Here is a 19,393-nt window from a genome sequence, read left to right on the forward strand (position 1 = left end):
AGGTTCTTCCTTCCCGCTTTGCCTCCCCGTCTCCGGCCGGCGGCCGAGCAGGGACCCGGCGGCTCGGCGGCCGGCCTCGTCCCGCAGGAGGGAGCGGGCTGGCTCCCCTCGTCCCGAGAAGAGGCAGCCGGCTCCGGGAGCATCCTCACGGCATGGCTGAGCGTGAAGTGTAGAATTCAGGGACCGGCAGGCCAGTGTGCAGCGTCACCTGCAATGAGAGACACGGGGCTCAGCCGCATTCCTCTGTGCCCGGCAGGACAGCCCACAGCACGGCAGCCGGCACGTTGTCCCCAGGGAGGGCTGGAGCAGCGCCCGGGGAGACGCAGGATGTGGCCGGAGATGTTGCGGGGAGCCCATTGCTCCTCCTGCCCCGCCACGCATCCTCCCCGCTGCGGCAGGGGCCTGGAGGGGTGGGAAACGCCATCACCAGGACCATGGTGGTGGCTCCATCTTGCTGCTTCACGACTTGTTTGAGCTGCAGGATCCCCTACACAGCTCCAGCGTGAAGTGAGGCCGCTGGTACCAGTGGTACCAAGCCCCCAAACCTACCCAAGCTGGCTGCGGCCAAATCCAACAGCCAGCTGCCGGAGAGGCGGGATGCGGCAGCAGTCGGGTCCTTCTACAGATGGGATGGACAAACGGGCACGGAGGGGCCTGAAGGACAGCGAAGGTGCTCAGTACAGAAGGAGACCTCCGAGAAGCCCCCGAGCCGAGCACGGGCCGTACAGCGGGGTGGACGTGGCCGACTGCGGGTGGGAGAAGAACCTTCGGAGAGGGAAGCTGAGCGGCAGCGGGGCGCAGGGGCAGGGCCACGCGACGGCACGGGGGATGCTCAGGCACTCGGCCCGGCATCGCCTGGGGATGGGGGGTGACCCAGCAGAGGCTGCAACACAGGGACAGAGGGAGAGTGAAAGAAATAGCAGGGGCGTGCTGCTCACGGCGTCTAGGAAAACCCTGGTCCGTAGGAAGGGACACGGGCAGGCTCCGCTTGTACGGACTGACCGGGCAAGGGGCCGGGTCCTGCAAATACCCACACACGTGCCGAGAGCTGCGCATGGGTAAGTCAGTCGGTTCTCTCCACAAATACTTTACTTTGGGAGGAAAGCAGAATTCCTTCTTTTATTGGAACAGCAGCATTTCCCCCTTCAGATAAAGATTTATAGAAAACTTTTGTCTAAAATACAATTATTTCCCTCCTAATTAGAGTAATTTTAAATTACTCATGCACCTTTGAAGAAGGATAATGAATGGCTTGGGTTTATTAGCAGCCTTTTATCAGCATCCCATGGGACTTCTCTTTTGTCAGGAGATTTAAGCTCCGCCTTGCCCAGAGAACTGTCAGAAAGCAGAGTGGCTCTAGAAACACACGCGTCTTTTAGGGCTGTGTAGAGGATTGTGGTAGGAATTAAAAGCCCTCAGGTTTAATTCCTACCACAATCCAGAGCAGGACATTTTTACCACACCAGATTAATCCAGTAACCTCTAAAACCAGCACAGACAAGATGGACTTCTTTAATGCTTCCTAATTAAACACCGGCCCAGCCCCAGCGTGTCGCACATTCGCCAGCTCTTCTCCACGCTGGGCAGACTCCCCTGCCTGCAAGGCCCTTGGGGTGGGACACTCCGGTAGGGATGCTCCCAGGGCTTGGGATGGTACCGACCAACCTCTGCCCTCAGTGCTGCTGGGGAACTGTCACTGCCTTGGTGATGGCGCAGTATGCCCTGTCCTGATGGACAAAACAGAGCATGCACTAACCCACGGATCCCTAATTTACAGAGGCCACCTCACGACAAGAAGGACGTTGAGGTGCTGGAGCGTGTCCAGAGAAGGGCAACGGAGCTGGGGAGGGGTCTGGAGCACAAGTCTGATGAGGAGCGGCTGAGGGAACTGGGGGTGTTCAGTCTGGAGAAGAGGAGGCTGAGGGGAGCCCTCATCGCTCTCTACAGCTACCTGAAAGGGAGTTGTGGTGAGGTGGGGGTTGGTCTCTTCTCCCAAGTAACCAGCGATAGGACGAGAGGAAATGGCCTCAAGTTGCACCAGGGGAGGTTTAGATTGGAGATTAGGAAAAATTTCTTTACTGAGCAAGTGGTGAAACATTGGCACAGGCTGCCCAGGGAGGTGGTGGAGTCACCGTCACTGGAGGTGTTCAAAAAATGTGTGGATGTGGCACTTCGGGACATGGTTTAGTGGGCCTGGTGGTGTTGGGTTGGTGGTTGGACTTGATGATCTTAAAGGTCTTTTCCAACCGTAATGATTCTGTGATTCTGTGCCTCTGCCCTTGCACAGAGGTGATGTCTTTGACATCCGCTGCAGAAGACCATGCCAAAACGCTTGACACCCTGAGGTCATCCGTTACGTGCAACATGTCCTAGGATGCACCTGAGCACTGGTGCAGTGTTGGAGGTGCAAGCGGTGGTAGTGTGGGTGTGCCAAAGCCGGGCTTGGTGTATGTGGAAGACTCCTCGGGGGAGATGATAGCGGGGATATGATGATAGCAGGGATATGATCAGTGATAAGAAAAATGAAAGATGAAAATACCAGATAGGCCCAGGGAGCCACTGCTTAGTGATGTTCAGGAGAGCTGAGAGCTTGGGAGAGAGGGAGAGAAAAGGGGTCTGAAACTCCCCAGAGGACGGCAGGCTCTAAAAGTTGCCCTTCTCCCTGGTAATGCTCCTATCGGGGTCCTGGGACTGCTGCAAGAGCTGCTGAGGCTCTTGCGGGGTAGTACTGCGCAGCAGAGCTGTCAAACCCCATCAGCCAGGGAGGGCTGGAGAACCCTGGTGCTTCAGCAGCCCCGATGGGGAAACCTGGAGCGCGGGGCCAGAGGCAGCAGCTGTGGCTGCAGGAAGGCCTGTCCTGATTTTAGAGGCTCGCAGGAGGTTCAGGGTGTAAGTTCAGCTCTTCCCAAGCCACCCCTGTTGCACAAGAGCCCTCCCCACTCCAGAGAGTCCCCGTGCTGCTGAGCATCAACACGCACTGCGGCGACAGCAGCGCTGGAGAAGATCTGCCAGCGAGCTCAGCCGCAGGCTGTGCTGCCGTGATGCTCCAGAGAGCACGGTCAAAGCACGTACCTGCACGTTCCTGTTGAGGCTGACCGCGGGGAAGAAGAGGCCCTCCAGGTTCTCAAAGGCAACAGGCCCTTGCTGGTCCTCGTTGATGGAGAACGTCAAGGTCCTCCTGGTCAAATCCAGCAGCACTCCCACCGTGGCGCCTTTCGTTATCCCACCCTCGGTTCTGCGGGGGCGAGAAGAAGATCAGAGCCTGGCTGTGGCTTCATGTCCCTTGTGCTCCCGGCTCAGGTTTCAGGCCATTGGACCTCAAGGGCTGACGACGCTCAACTTCACAGCTCGGCCAGGAGCCAGGCCATGACCTGCGCCATCGCAGCCACGCTCACGAGTCCCTGGGCACCTCCTCCTCAAGCCTCCCGCAGAGGTTGCTCTCTGCCTGCCATGATGTCCCCGAGGGCAAAGCTACCTACTGCAGCAGCCGCAGCAACGCAACCACGGGCGAAAGCAAGCGGACCTGGGGAGCAAAGCTGCAGGGCTCACTTCAGTACCTGCTAAGCCATCAGGCAACGGCCCTGGAGGCCACAGGTAGGTGACACCAGGCTCTCCCCAAGCCACCGCAAACTTCAAAGCCCCCAGCCCCGCTGACCCCGTGGGGAAAGCGAGCAATAGCTGTGGGACAAATAGCCGGGGACAAAGGCAAATGCTATGTTGTCGTTGCAGGAGTTGCAAGGCTCTGGGTGCTCGCGGGAAGGGGATGTCATGCAGGAGCATGCTCGGGGCATGCGCGGAAGGAGTCGCGGTGGGACGGAACACTGGAGCAAGGCAGAACCTGGGAGGCAAGGACCGTCCTTCGCTTGGGGCAAGCGCGCGTCCTCTAACAGAGGTGACGAGCAGCGATGTCACTCTTCCCGCGGGCGCCTGTAGGTGCCACCGGGAAGGCCGCAGGCTCTTACTTGGGCTGAGATTGGGCTGTGGTCTCTGGGAGGAAGACCCTGTTCCAGACCACGTACCTGTTGGTGTGCGAATTGTTGTGCATGAACCAGCTCCGGTTATTGTCCACGTACATGGCCCAGGCCTTGTCGTCCTTGCCCAGCATGGCATCCTTCAGGACATCAATGCGTGCCACGCCAAAGGCCGGGTCAGGGTGGTTATCGTAACGATCGATTGACAGCTCCCAGTAATGGAGCCCTTTGGAAAAGCCTGTTTTCCCCAGCACAACCCTGTCATCATAGCTGTTGCAGGTGACAGTCAGGTTGTCATTAGAAAAGATGATGTCAGCGTGGGCAGAGGCAGGATCGAAAGAAAACCAAGCCACTGGAACACACAAACAACGTCAGGTTAGTCTGGCGGGAGCGCGGCCGCTGGCGACCGAGCCACGTGGAGCGGACACGGAACGGCGCATGCTGCATGCGGGGCCGACAGCGCGACGGCGCGGCGGGGGCTCGGGCCGCTGCCCACCGAGGCGGCAGCGAGAAGCGGGCAGGGAGCTGCGAGGCGGAGGGGGCCGCTGGCTGACGGAGGGCACCTTCCGTCGCGGAGAGATGCTGTGAGCTCGTGCAGCCGCAGCCTGCCAGCGTGGCTGAGGTTTTACGGCCGGGACTCAGATGAGTTTTGCTCTTGCTGCTCGCCGGCGCCTGTCTGTCTCTGTCCCCTCCCACCATCTGTCCGTCTCGGCTCATGAGCCCACAGGATCCTCGCGATCTCCTAAAATTTGGCCCCGGCAGATGGAGACGTGCCATCCCGGCCAGGTCTCCAGGCTTTCGCTGGCGTAACTCGCTCTTACGACTACGGGTTACTCATGCAAGCAAAGGTTTGCAGGGTCAGCCCCAGTGTGGGAAGGGGACCGAGGATCAGCAGATAAACTGTGTGTGTGCATTTGAGGGCGGGCAGTCCCGGGAACCAAAAGCACATACAAAGGTCCACACTGACAGAGATGCTGCGTCACACCAAGAAACCTCCCTGCAGAGCAACCGGCCACACGTAAGACAAGAGCTAGCTCGTGGGAAGGCTGGAAAATGCCCCAAAACCTCCACGACTCGGTAGGGCTGCTGGTTTAAATGCAAGTCTGACAGATACAGTGTCACGTCCCCGACAAGACAGAGGCACGGGGGTTTCACAAGCCACCAGCCCCGTTCCCCAGGTGGTTTTCTCCAGCGGTCACTGAAACGCGAACTGACACATCCACAAAACACTCTCACGCCTGCAGGAGCAAATACGGCTTGAAAAATAAAACACTCTGGTGAGATTTATTCATCGATTTATTGGATCGTTTCACAAGGACAGCTCACATGCACACGGGTGCCCCAGTTTTGCAACTCGACGGAGGGGATTCCGTACCTGCCACCATTTTTTTAATGTCAACTGTGGTCAGTCCCAGGGAAAGGCATGCAGGAGAGAAAACAGCACGTGAAGTTGGCATTTAGGAAAGGAAGGAAACAATTTCTGCTTGCCTGCTTCTCCAGTGAGCACACAAACCTTTCAGCGTTTTGCACAGAGGTGGGGAGGGACGGAGCGAGGACGGGCTCGGCTGGCTGGCACGCTGTGCGAGCTGCCCCAGGAGGGAATCCCGCTGGGCCGGGCACGGGGCTCCTTCTCCCGGGGGGACGAAGGGGCCCGGCCCTGCCGGCTGCGGCGTGCCACTGCCCGGGGGAGGCAGCCTGCACGGGACAGGCACCCAGCTACGACGAGCACTCGCTCCAATTAGCTGCCGAGGGGCTAATCACCCCCTCAGCATTTGGCCCATGTTCAAGCGCCCTTAATGAACTGGAATACGTATTGCTCCGAGCAGGAGGATCAATTAATTACAGGGCCGCTTCCCGAGCACTGACTCCAGGCTTCTCTTTAAAACCATACGGGGAAAAACATAAAATGCCTTTGTATCATATGGCAATCACCATTCCTCCTCCGAATTTGCCTACTGCCATGACACTCGAGAGCGCTCTGCAAGCAGGGTATGGCCAAGAAATGCTGCTCACTCACCAAAGAAAAGTTAAAGATCAAAAAAAAAAAAAAAAGAAAAAAGGATGAGCAATGTGGAGTAAGTGCCAGTTAATTGTAATAAATATACTTGCCTAATTGAGAGTAAGGCGTTCCTTGTGTCTCAAAATTGCATCCTATAAAGAGATACTACATTTCACACATCACAGCTAAGAAACAACAACCGCCTGAAAAACACTCATCAGCATTTAACCATTAACTAAGCATCCAGCCACGGAAGGCCTGATTCATTAAAAGCCAGAGAGCGGGGAGAGGGGTCGCAAATACGACCCGTGAGTTTGAGTGCGGACCGTTGGCCGTTTTGGCGAGTCTCACCTCTGGGAAGCATGGAGTATCTGCTCTTTCATTGCCAGATCCTATCAGAGCCTTCAAGAGCATCAAGTCTGATCGCTACTTGCTCAGGATGCCAAATCATTGCACTTTCCCCCAGAAAAGGGGCAGGAAATTTTAGCCTTGGAGGAATATCTGGACTGCTTGGTAAGTATTCTCTAGATGGACTCTCAGTTGAATCACTTATACACCACTCCTCAGAGGACAGTGACTGCCGAAAGAAGAGCAGCCACCAGTGTGGCTGCCTCCCCTGCCGTCTGTGCCGTCTGGGCAGGAGCGGAGCAGGAGAGGGGGTCCCGGGGGGCAGATGCCTGGCCTCAGACCCCCGCTAGCACCCAAAGGGCACCCGGCTGTAGCTTCGACTGCAGCTGCATGGGCAGGATGCGTCGGGGTGCCCTTCACCCTCCTGCGACTGGGCTGTGCTCGACCGCTGGCTGCGGGGAGCCGGACTGCAGCCGGGGCCTGATCCAGGAGCTTGTCCTGATCCAGGAGCTTGTCCTGAGCCAGGAGCTTGTCCTCGCAAGGAGGAGAGGGCAACATGAAGCCCCGTGTTGGCACTGCACGGGAAGCCGTTCGTGACAGGTGCTGGGTTTTAAGGAAACCCCTTCTAGCTCTGTGACTGGTTTTCACCTCTCCTCTGGCAGGGAAGTGGGCTTTTCGCCCTCATGATGTGCGTCCTGGAGGGAAAGCGTCTGGCCGCTCGGTGCCACGCCGCTGGCGAGTGCCAAGCAGCACCTCCCGAGGCTGTTTTAATGAATCGCGCTCCGTACCCCTGTTCGAAGAGTGGTTTTCAAGGTCTCTGCGCATCGCTGCGATACAAGTTCCCCCGAATGCGAAACAGCACGGACACACGGGGACGATCAGGACCCCCTTTTGCCCTGCCCCGCCACCCTAGACCGCGGCTGCAGAGTTCCGCGCTGCACGCCCAGGTATTGCTCAGGGCCGTGGCGGTGGCTGTCGGTACACTGGACACAAAGAAAGAAACGTCCGTAACGAAACAGAGTTCAAGCCATTAGCGCACAGCAGTACGATGAGAAAAAAAACAACACCATAAAAAGCACAAAGAAAAGAAAGTTGCAGGGCCCCCAGTTATTTTGGCAAGGGTCATGCTGCAGCATTCCTCATTCCGGGTTATGGGATGGAAATCAAACAATCGGGGGCCCCCATTCTTCCTGGGCTTACACCAGAGGAAGCCGTGAATTACTCCATTGGAGCGGTGTAAATCCAGAGTGGCAGAAGAATCAGGGCCCAGGATCTTTAGCAACAGAAGATGTGCAAAGACTGGTTAGAAAACAGCTCTGAGAGATGCACTGTGCCTGTAGCTCCTTCGCCGGCTGCCCGATACCGTCACTCATTCTGCCTGAACTGCCTGCGTCCCAGCACAGCCCATGAGGACCGGGCGCCAGGAGGCAAGCAAAGCGCTTGTGGGTGCTGCCAGATGAGCAAGGTATCACGGGAGTGGTTTCCTCTGCTCTGCAGAAAACAAGACGTCGATATGATCACGTCTGGTTTGTAAAAGCCGAGCCCCCTGCTCAAAGCTGAGTGGACGAGAGCCCACACCTTCAGGGTCTTAAGACTGCAAGGGGTCTGTGAGCTGGCCTTAGCTAGACCTTGCTTGCATCTAGACTTGCTCCTTTCTTAAGAGGGGTCTAGATTTAATCGAGCAAGCTAATTTCACAGAACAAATCTCACAGCAGAGGCTGCATTTTCTGGTTGTATAAGGAAAGCAAACCATTGAAATGTCCCCACAGGTTTCTCCCAGGGAGGGTCTGTTCTTCTGACTGTCCCTAGACACAAGATCAATGCAAACTAGAGATGAGGGATCTGCTCTGCCAGCTGGCTGTGTGAAATGGTTCAGCCATGCCGGCCCTGCCAAGAACAGCACCCACGTAAGGAGTTACTGTGCTGCTCTGTCACCCCACGCCTAAAACTGCCCATGCTGGTACGTACAGATGAAAACACCATGAGAACTATGCCACTGAAACTCCCTCTGCGGCAGGAGCGGGCCACTGACAAACAGAAGGAGTTCCCCCTGCCATCCGCATGTCATGGGAAAAACAAACACAACGGAACAGAACAAACAAATACTTTGGAGATGCCCAGAAGCACAGACCAAGAGGAAATGCCAGAGGCACTCGGCTCACCGGCTGAATTCAGGGACTGTAAAGAAGAATGCAAGCTCAGCTGATGGGCCGAAGATCTTAGCTCAAAGTAGGATCTCCCCGGGAAGCTGGGTTGTAGATTAAGGGTGGAGGAGAAAGGACTCATTCTACGAAGCTGCGATCTTTCCAAAGGCACTGGAAAAGGGAGGGTCTGTTCTTCTGACTGTGTGTCTAAACGTAAGATCAATGCAAACTAGAGATCAGAAATCGGGTCTGCTGGACGGCGTCACTCCGTCACCCGAGACCAGACCTCGGGCCAGCACACAGACGCTTCGGCACGCACGGACCCTGCTTTGCTGCAGCGAGCGTGCGTACAGTGCGTGGAGCAGAAATGTCTGGTGCTGTGCAACCCAGCGAGACCCTTCAGGAAAGCCTTGCCTCTGACGGTATCGGCAATAAACGTATTTTCGTCTTCCAAAATGTTCCCGTGTCATCATGACAAATTCAATATGCTTTTCTGTAAAGTGAGTCCTGCCCCTCTTCATAGTAATGTACCTAAAAAAATTCACAAGTTACCATGCACACTTCCCGTCGTTCTTTAATAAATCGCATACCTTTTTGTGCGCAACAATTAGTGGTGTGAAAACTAGGCTGTTGGTAACGCTGAAAGGCATTTTGCAGGGCTGTACTAAGCTATATTACCCTAAGTACCACCAAGCACCCACCTTACTCAAAGGTTGTTCGGGATGTTGTGTTCTTGGTATCCCTTTGTACCTGTCAAAACACATCTGAGCCTTACAGTAAGAATTTAACTCATGTGATTCACAGCAAAACGTCAGAGTAGAGGGAACCTCTCAGGTCATCGGTTTCCGTTCCGCGCTACCACAAACGGTCACCTCCTGCAATTTCTTCCCTAGCCTTCTCAAGGGATACGTTATCATGAAAATGTAGGATCCATCATCCTCCACACATTCAAATCAGATAAACTCAGGAACGCTGTATCCCCAGCCTTCCTGTCTCTCTCAGCTGTAAATATGGATTGAGCTGGAAATCACGTTAAAACAGATAAAAGGAAGCATTTTTTTGCACAGTGGATTGTAACTTCTGCAACTTGCTGTGGAAGCAAAGAGTGTCAGTGGGTTCATAAATGGGTAAGATAAATTATTGCACAACAGGTCAATAAACGGAGCTCAAGGTTAGGGAGGGACGTGCCCTCTGACATCTACCAAGAGTGAGAGGAACTACTACCAAGAGTAGCCATGCTCATGACTCTCCCTAAGTAGCATCTTATGTTCCTATAGCTCCTTGCAGACTGTTTCCCCTTGTGTTGTTCACCTCTTTCCAAAAGCTGCCAATCAAAAAGCCCTGGTTGCTGCTGAGGGCCACTCCATGGCTGGTAAGGAGCTTAATGTTGGGCCCCAGATGAGGAACTGAGCTTGAAAGAAGAGAAAAGCTTCTGGTGCTCGACTAGGCTGGGGAAGGGCTCTCAGGCTGTGGTGCCCCAAGGCTCTTTGCCACATCCCCAGGGTGACAGAGGTGGCTGGGTGCAGCTACTTGTGGTGTTGGCAGGGTTGGCCAAGTCTGGGAACCCGGGAGAGGGGACAGCAGGGTGCGAAAGTCCCTGATCCTCTGCTCCTAGGCTTGTGTCTCACCAAAAATACAAGAAACCAGGCTTGCCTTGAAACTCTGCAGCCATGCCTAAAGCTGGAGACACAGAGCGAGAAGGGGGAGCGGAGACACAGCTCTTCCCCCGTGCTGGCTCTCAAGTGCATGGCTGCAGGCAGCACGGGCAGCACGTGCCCAGGAGAGCGTGGCTGAAGGCATGAAGCCGTCCAACGGAAGGGCTGAGGTGTGGGCAGGCAGAGAGACACAGAGAATGGTGAGAACGGAGCAGAAGGTTTTGGCAGGGGGGAGGTTGAACATCTGCACCAGCCAGGAGAGCAGATCTGGGCCTGGGGAGCAGGTAGACAGTCCCCTCCAGCACTGCTGAGCTCCCTTCTCCACCTCTGGGGCAAGTTGGTCCTTCTTCCCACCATCCAGCTTGCTGGACAGCCCATGGAGGGAAACAATGCTTCAGAGACTCAGAAGCCACCTCAGAAATCCTTGTGGAGAAGGTCTCCTCCTCTGTTCCTTGGCACCGTGCCTTAGGTGCCTGTTCCTGGGAGCGGCTGTTTGCATCCCACCATGACCAGCAGACCAGAGCCGGGGGCTTCTGCAAAGCCTCTCAGAGGCTGCTCTTGTCGCAGCCGTGAAAGCACCAAGCTGTGGGTAGGGTGAAAATGGGAACACGCCGGGAGCAAAACAGACGGGGTCCTGAAGTCAGCAAAAGACTGGCCAGAGGTTGGAAAATCTGCTGGATGAGGGAAGACCATGAGAGCTGGGGCTGCCCAGCCTGGAGAAGAGGAGGCTGGGGGGAGACCCGAGGGCTCCTGGAGGCGAGGGCAGCTGAGCGGTGCTGTCAGCGGCCAAGCTTTGTAAGATGCCTGCGCCTACGGACAGGGTCACCCTGCCAACGTTCTTCCAGAGTGATTTCCAAGCCTACAGCTGAGCTTTGTGCATGTGCTGAAGAAACAGAGAGGTTAAGCCAGGCACCACATCGCAGTGACTTGGAGCCACCGCTACGACGTGACAGGGCAAGAGATACTCCTAGGGCTGCTGTGAAACAGCCTGCTATCAGGTCGGGAGAGGACACGGTTCAAGGTAAGGACCACGGCAGCCCTTGCTGTGCTGCTGCTGAGGATCTTCATCCCTGGGAAGCCCCAGAAGGCCCAGCACGTGGGAAGGGCTCTGGGGCACAGCCCTTCTCCCAGCCAGGAGCCACCTTGCCCTGCTGGTAGTACCAAGCACCAGCTTTAAAGAGTGAACTGCAACTTCCTCAGCTGGAAAATGTGGTTTCCTTTGGGATGAGCAGAAGAAGGTGTGCCACACCACGGGCTGGGAAGGTGCTCTGCCCCTTGCTGTAGTCTTGTGTGTGTGCTGACGTCCCGTGGGACGTTCCCGTAGGTGCTGCCTGGCTCGCCCTGGCTGTTCGGCTGGACAGGACCACAGAAGCATGGCTGCAGAGGCCCAGAAACAATTTTACCCTCTTCTCATCCTTTTCTCTTCAGATGCTGAGACCCTGCAAGACGTTTCACTCCCCGCTAGCCTCTACAGCCCATTTCACTGATCACTGAAGGCAAAAGAAAGACTTCAGTTCACTTCCACAGGCTGTGCGCTAGGACTAGAAGCCAGCTTTTAAATAACACCCTCTAAGCAGAATTTCTCACAACCCCTTACAGCAGGACAGTCGTGTTCAGAGAGGTGTCCTCTTCGTATCGAGCCAGTCTCTTCTTTTGTCCCCTCTTCCCGCACAAACACTTTGCAGCAAGCTGCAGGGCACGACTGGAGGGGAAAGCTAAGCCTACTTCAGACAAAATAGCACTTACGAGGCCTGATGCTGCCGTGAAGGGCAGAAATAAAAGCCTAATGGGAGAACTGTGATGTGTAAGGTGGCTCTATTCAAGAACTCACTTGGATATCCCGAAGCTGCCCAGAGATGTAATTTATTTCGCTTTAAGTCCAAAAACCTCAGATGGCCTCTAAGAGTAGAAAATGCTCCAGGCCCGTTTGACTTTTTCTCCCTCTTTTTTTCGTGCTGGAGTAACAAATGGAAAAGCCCATTCGGTGAAAAGGCCGCAATGCAGCGAACTGTCAGCCGATGCTCAGAAGAGTGAAACTTCTGTTCGCTGGCACAGACCAAGGGACCACCCCAAGCACAGCCTGGCCTGCTGGGACCAGGAACAGCTCTTTTCTCCCAGGTTCTTTTGTGTTTTGGAGCTGCGCAATAGGCGAGCTCGGCTCGACAGCGCAAACACCTAGGAGAGGAAAACAGAGCTGGAAAGGTCATAGGGTCCCCCCTGCAAACTCCTGGCTGGGACAACTTAAAGCTCAACTGGTTTTGGTTAGGAAACTTCCTCGAATACATCTCGAGAGACACAAATGTGACGAGAGGCCAAAGCTCTGCTGCCTCCTGCAAAGGCTGGTGAAGCTGGGTAGTAAACTGGGTGAGAACTGCTGACCTTCAGGCTTTGGGAGCGGTCCTGGCCACCCCAGCGTGGGGCTGGATCAGGGCTGACCTGTCCCTGGATCTCCAGAGGAACGCTGCAGCTTCCTTGACGTTGGTGCCCAGCTTTGCAAACGCACCCAGCTCTCAGACAGACGTGCCGAGGCCTTTGTGGCCTGCGATTTGAGTTTTCTGCCTCCCGTATGAGAAGGGTTTGTCACAGGTTTGCTCTCTACGTCTGTCACACGTGAGCCCCATTCCTCACCGACCTGTCCCGCCCACGCACCCAAACCTGGCACATGCTCTTCCTGAACTGGAACAGTTATCTCCTGCAGATAAGTGCAGGCAAGCAAGTGAAAACGCTCCGGATAGCCTTGCTCTGCTTTTGTCTTCTCTTCTTTCAGCAGAAAACCCTTCCTCCTCCTTGCTCAAAGCCACTGGAGGTGCTCTGTGGCTGAGGATCTCACCCTCCTTCCACCCCACCAGCAACCCCATGAGCTGTGTTTGGTCCCTCCTGACCCCAGACTGTGTCTGCCGGCAGCTGCTTGGGCACACGCTGCTGCTCTCGAGCCAGCTGCCAGCCAGGTCTGGTAATGCTGCTGTGGACCAAAATCTTCATACGGCTTGGAAAAGAGAGATTTTAGTCTGGGAGTAAGGAAAAGGGATTCCACCAAGCATGGAAAACTCCTGAGGAGGGGTTTCTCGCCTGGCAGCAAGGCTACGGGACAGCAGACGTGGCGGTGGGGGCTGATGCCTTCCTTCACGGCTGCATCGCCCGCTGCCTATGACTCCCACCTTGTTTCTCGGAGCTAGCCTTGCGGCTCTCCACCTGCATGTCAGAAGCAAGCCAATTTTCTGCAACAGATTAAGTGCCTGGTGTGACAAATGTACTTAAAGCCAGGCGGGGAGACCCCTCCACAACCTGCAAAGAGCGTGTTTTAATATTCTGAGTGCCTGCCGGTGCGGGGGTGATGCAGACGATGCCGGCGTGGCTGGCTGTACATCCCGTGGGTCTGCAAGGACACCTGTGTGGCTCCAAGGTCCCTCTGATCTCTGTTGTGTACTGCCAGGGGCTGGAGAAGACCTCGCGCAGTTATGGCGTTGCGCAGCCATGCATAGCCCTTAGCGTCTCAGGAGCAATGTCGACAGTGTTGTTTTGTTTTAAATGGAATTAATGAAAACATCTGGGCTTCCCTTTGTGTAATACAAACCCTGCTGCAATCGAATTTTAAATACCTCTCTGAGGGATGCTTCTCACTGTACCTCCCCAAAGAACATCTTCTGCAAAGGAAAGCAATGAGAAATTCTGGCACCATTCAAGGCTCCTGACGTAACCTTTCCTCCTCCCGTCAGTGCTGGCTTTACTGCAATGATTGCTGAGGTACTGGAGGACCAGCGCAGCAGTTCCCTGTATTGCAATGCTAAGCTTGGGTGTGCTGGATGGGCCCCACGCGTGCGTGTGAGCAGTGTCCGAGCGCGTTGGGCTGGAGCTGTTGCGATGCCTTACCCTCAGATGTCTGGAGGACCAGGGTCTTGCTGTACGGGCTGACTCCTGTTTTGTTGAAGGCTTTGACACGTGCGCTGTACGTGCTGTTGAAGTGAAGCCCGTCCACTGTGCACATGGTCTCCTTGCCCACGTACACCTCCTGCAAAGCAAGCACAGGCATGGGTTAGTGCCAGGACCACCGAGTCCCGGGGTGGGAGTACAGCTCCCAGCGGTCGTGACACACAGGGTTCAGCCATGTTCTGCTACCTGGGGCAGACTTATGAGCACTGGGTATGGCTAAAGCAGAGCAAAACAGCCCTGTGATTTGTACCTTGACAATACTGTGCCATAAAACCAGTTTCTGTGGGGGAAGGAGATGCTATTCATATTGGACCAAGTCGTAAAGCATCAGTCGGGAAAAATTTCTTTACGGAGAGGGTGGTCAAGCATCGGAACAGGCTGCCCAGGGAGGTGGTGGAGTCACCATCACTGGAAGTATTAAAAAAATGTGTAGGCGTGGTACTTCAGGATATGGTTTAGTGGGCTTGGTGGTGTTGGGTTGGTGGTTGGACTTCATGACCTTAAAGGTCTTTTCCGACCTGTCCTGGTTTCAGCCAGGGTAGAGTTAGTTTTCTTCACAGAAGCTAGTGTGAGGCTATGTTTTGGATTTGGGATGAAAAAATGTTGATAAGGTGCTGATGTTTTGAGTTGTTGCTGAGTAGTCAAGGACAGTCCAGCTTCTCATGCTGGCCTGCCAGCGAGCAGGCTGGGGGTGCACGGGGAGCTGGGAGGGGACACAGCCAGGACAGCTGACCCAGGCTGGCCAGAGATATTCCATACCATATAACGTCATGCTCAGTATATAAAGCTGGGACAAAGAAGAAGGAAGGGGTGGAGGGACGTTCGGAGTTATGGCGTCTGTCTTCCCAAGAAACCATTATGAGTGACGGAGCCCTGCTTCCCTGGAGATGGCTGAACACCTGCCTGCCCATGGGGAGTGGTGAATGAATTCTTTGTCTTGCTTTGCTTGCGTGCGCGGCTTTTGCTTTACTTATTAAACTGTCTTTATCTCAAACCATGAGTTTCCTCACTTTTACTCTTCCGATTCTCTCCCCCATCCCACCATGGGGGAGTGAGTGAGCGGCTGCGTGGGGCTTAGCTGCCAGCTGGGGCTAAACCACAACACGACCTTAATGATTCTGTGATTCTGTAATCCCAGCCAAACTCTGACTGAATCCCAGAAGAGCCCTGCCAGAGAATGTATACAGACTGAGCCCAGGACAGGGAAACATCCTTGCGGAAAACAATTTTATGTGCACTTGGGTAGCAGGATCGAAGCATTCCTTGAAAGAAAACAAGGTGATCACACCGAATGGGTGTTGACTCACCGGTGTGTCACACTTCTGGTGCCGTAGCCCTGCTCAAAGGAACGGAGCTGTGCGAGCAGGGACAGTGGTGAACAGGCCTACGGGCTACCGAAACACATGGCTCACAAAGCATTGACTTGTATTTAGCAGATCCCAAGACAAAGTCCCGTTTGCTGCCCTTCACGGTGCAGATGGAGGCTCTGCGCAGGCAGCTCGCCTGCGTGGGAAAGCTTCACTTCCCTCCTCCAACTCCAGAGCCCACTGCGCTTCGCTGCCCGAGCTGCTGGGGTGGTGGGGTGCTGCTGCTTCCAGAGCCAATGCTTGAATTTGGCCCCTTTCCTTGCAGGTGGGTGCACGTCCCCAGAGCTTCTAGGGGTGCCTGCATGGTCCGCTGTGCTGCAGAGCAGAGGTGATGGCTTCCACCCCTCCTGACACCCTGACTGGGGCTGGGGAGCAGCGGTGATGGCTTCCACCCCTCCTGACACCCTGACTGGGGCTGGGGAGCAGCGGTGATGGCTTCCACCCCTCCTGACACCCTGACTGGGGCTGGGGAGCAGCGGTGATGGCTTCCACCCCTCCTGACACCCTGACTGGGGCTGGGGAGCAGCGGTGATGGCTTCCACCCCTCCTGACACCCTGACTGGGGCTGGGGAGCAGCCCGAGCCACAGTGGACCTGGGAACAGCAATGGGTCAGTGCTCGGGGTCAAGGAGCACAATGTAGGTGTCCTAACGAACCGGGTGAGATTGGTGCTGGGACGCTAAGGTGGCCCTGGTCCACCTGGGCTCCAGCACCCACCCTGCAGCCCGTGAGAGAGCACAGCTCCCACTTCACCACCCCAGGCTCACTGCAAGGAGCCCCTTTTTGGCTTGATGCCCAAAGGCAGAGTCCTCTGGCCTCAGGCCACCGTCCCAACCTCTCCTGCCTGTTTGTGTGGGAGGTAGCTAACAGGCCGGGCTACACATAGACCTGCTCTCGGCAGGGACTGTCACCCGTACGACAGTCGGCACTCCCAGCTCGCTGGGCGAATCGCTGCCTGACACGGTCAGCTTGCTGCTTTTGGGCAGGAGAATGGCTCAATGATTTGAGAAGCCAGCGATGTTCCCCTTTGTGGCACCGGCCGCGTCCCATCGGCTGGAGCACCCCAGCAGCAGGAATACCATGCACACCCAAGCTCCTTCCCACTGCTGGTGGGAGGAGAAGACGGGTGCGCTGGAGAATTGCCCTCACCTCGCCGGGGCAGCTGCGCTGAGCCTTGGTCTCCCCACACCCAGCCTCCCGCTCCCTTCTCTCTCCAGATTGCACCCACATCACCTCTCTTATGCCTTGGCTCTGCTCTGGCTCCTGCCTGGCTGAGTTTCTTGTGGATGAATTCAGAAAATGCAGTGGGCTGGTCCCTGCGCCTGCTCTCGCTGGATGTGAACACCCCAGGATAATTATCAGCGTGTCGGATCAGAGAAAAATCATATTTTAATTGTGTAATTACAGCAATTTAAAAGCCCTCAGGCCTTAAACACCTCTGCTTGCTGGCAGCTGGCAATCCATGAGTCTTTCATGGCAATTAGCATACCTTGCATGAAATATTTAACAACCTAAAAAGACAGAGCTTCAAATGTGTTCTTTGCGTTTGCAAGTCATATTGGTCAGCAGAAAGGTATTTCCACCCCCTCAAATAACCTTACCCCCCAAAAAAGCCTGCAGCTTGTCTGCGCCGTCAGCTTCCCTGGGCACCCCAGCAACAACTCTCATGTTTCCAAGGGATGGAGGGGACTTGCAAAAAGTCTGGGGAACTCTTTGGTCGCTTCATGGCAGGGCAATACTGGAGCCAGGAGTAACGCCTCGCCGCCGGGACTGGCTTTGTGCTGCGAGCACCTACCCTGAACTGGCCGCCGTTGCCGTCATCGAGCTCCAGGATGTAGCCTTCCACCTGCACCGTCGACAAGGGGGGCTGCTTCCAGGACAAGGTGGCACTGTTGTTGTGGGTGCAACACTCCTCTAGCTGCAGGATCGGGGGGGCCGGCACTGGGGAGGAAACTAAACACAAATTAGTGTAAGCCTGGCTGCTAGCACCAGAGAGGAGGAGCGGGGGGATAGCCATGGCATGCACATTTCCGCTGGAGCAGGGAGGATGCATTTATTGCCTCGGTGCGAAGCCAGCAGGGCACAAGGGACGTTAACTGTGATCTCGCGGGTGTGAGGTGGGGAGGAAGCAGAAAGGACTGTTCTCCAAACAAGCTCCACCAAATTCTTCCATCCCACAGCCTGGTGAAGCTTTTCTGTTTTCCTCCTGTTTTCTAATGCATTTTGGTGAAATATGGCAGCGCAACAATATACCTGGTATAGAAGTGCCTGGGCTCTTCACCGAAGCCGGTCCCAAACCTGCAGAGCTGGCTGCAGCCATGGACCTGGCCTTATCTACAACCCAGCAGCAAGCACTGCTCTGCTTCTGCACCAAACTCACGGCAAGAGAACAAGCAATGCCGGAGCAGCAGAGACAAGCCTGGGGACCCGCAGAACGGGGAGCGCCTGATCTTTTTGCCGTGGTAGAGCCTGTCCTAAAAGGGGGAGGCAACCACATGAACTGGGGGACTTGGAGAAGAGATGAGCGCGTCTCTCAATGATGCTGTTTTAGTGCCAGGGAATGAGAGCCCTTGACCTGCCGAAAAAGGCTCAGGGTCCTTCCCTGCTGCCCCAAGCACAGCACCCACTCTGGGGGTTCCCGTGGGGTCCCCGGGGTGGCAGCTCAGTAAGCAAACAGCCCTTGCTGCTGAGCACCTCTGGGGAGGCACAAGAGGCACAGGCACATTTCAGAGAGGTCTCCAAACAGGCAGCAGGCAGTCCCTGCCCTCAGCCTCTGCACGCCTCTGGAACTGATGCTGGGAGGCTGCGTCCCCTATAGCCTCCCATCAGCTACATCGGGGACATAAAGGACCATCAGGGCTTTTTCTGCTCAGACTGCTGTATTTGGGCATCTGCACGTGTGTAATGCAGCCCACTCCTGCTCTGAAAAGCATGGAGGGGTGACAGCATGACAGGGAAAGGGGATGTCCACCGACACATCCCATCCCCTGGCTAGGGACAGCTCTCCCAAACCTCCTCTCAACAGAGCTGCTTGTCCTCCACCCTCATCCTCACCGCCCAAAGTCTGACAAGAGCCAGTGAAAAAAAAGATGGAGAATCCAGACAAGATGTGGAGAAGCCACACATGTCCTGGAGAGAAAAGATGGACTCGCTGGCAAAGATTCACCATTCACCACCTCCCTCCATGAGGGAATCACCACTCTCCTCCACCTCCTGGGTCAGATCCTCAGCAGGAACCACCAGGCTGAGGGCCTGGAGAAAGCGAGTGGAGAAAGCCCTCGTGTTACAGCTAATACAGCAGCAGGGATGCTGCTCGTGCCCAGCATGTGCTGGCAATGGATGTGGGATGCCCCGTACCTATCGCTCACCTCTGCTCTTTGTCGAGACCTCTGGTGTTGCCCTGCCTCCCTCAGTTCTGTGACATGCGTTTGGGATCCAAACCCAACCTTCTGCTAAGCCTGCAAAATGCAACAACTTATTTCTACAGCGAGGGTGAGACGAGAGCACAGCCTCTGTCAGCTCTGCCCTGCCTCCACAGAGGAGAGTGGGCGGCTAAACTAGCAGCAGATTTGCTCTTATTAATTAAAAATAACCCTCTGGGCTAAATTGAAAGAAGGGAGGGCAGGAACACGCTAACATCTCCATGACTGGTGTGTAAGCTAAACAGTAATCCAGCCCTCCCTGGGTTTGGGTCCCCTTGCTAGCAGAAAATGTTACTGACACTTCAAATGAACAGCCAAACGAAATAACACGAGCAACTACGAGCGCTCCCAGCAGCCATGCCCAACGCGCCCTGCTCGCCGCAGCGAATACCAGGGGCCATTATTTGAAGATGCTCGATATCGTTACAGAAGGAAGCACTCGGTCAACAGCCTTCCTGTGTCTGACCACTGAGAAATGCTGGTGTGTGCAAATGGCTCCCGACTCAGGAAATCCAGCCGTGACGGCAGTGAAGAGCCATGCCAGACCTGCAGCTGGTG

At 55.4% G+C, this 19,393-nt stretch overlaps 1 protein-coding gene across 2 annotated transcripts in view; it reads right to left on the minus strand.

Annotated features, from left to right (window-relative positions):
• Positions 1 to 145: 145 nt before the first annotated feature.
• The window catches only part of TRIM9 (tripartite motif containing 9), a gene marked incomplete at both ends in the record, with an annotated part of 69,020 nt that continues 49,772 nt past the window's right edge, over positions 146 to 19,393 (minus strand). Inside the window, 8 exons of one of the 2 annotated variants that reach the window (XM_081999849.1) lie at positions 146 to 208; positions 3,073 to 3,235; positions 4,020 to 4,323; positions 5,347 to 5,370; positions 6,081 to 6,122; positions 8,481 to 8,669; positions 13,988 to 14,126; positions 17,209 to 17,366. In XM_081999849.1, coding sequence (XP_081855975.1) covers positions 146 to 208; positions 3,073 to 3,235; positions 4,020 to 4,323; positions 5,347 to 5,370; positions 6,081 to 6,122; positions 8,481 to 8,669; positions 13,988 to 14,126; positions 17,209 to 17,366 — 1,082 coding nt within the window. The remainder of the gene's footprint in view (positions 209 to 3,072; positions 3,236 to 4,019; positions 4,324 to 5,346; positions 5,371 to 6,080; positions 6,123 to 8,480; positions 8,670 to 13,987; positions 14,127 to 17,208; positions 17,367 to 19,393) is intronic. The other variant, XM_081999850.1, reaches the window with a different exon arrangement.

The sequence above is a fragment of the Phaethon aethereus genome (genome assembly GCF_964289735.1).
Source record: "Phaethon aethereus genome assembly, chromosome: 5".
Lineage (NCBI taxonomy): Eukaryota > Metazoa > Chordata > Aves > Phaethontiformes > Phaethontidae > Phaethon > Phaethon aethereus.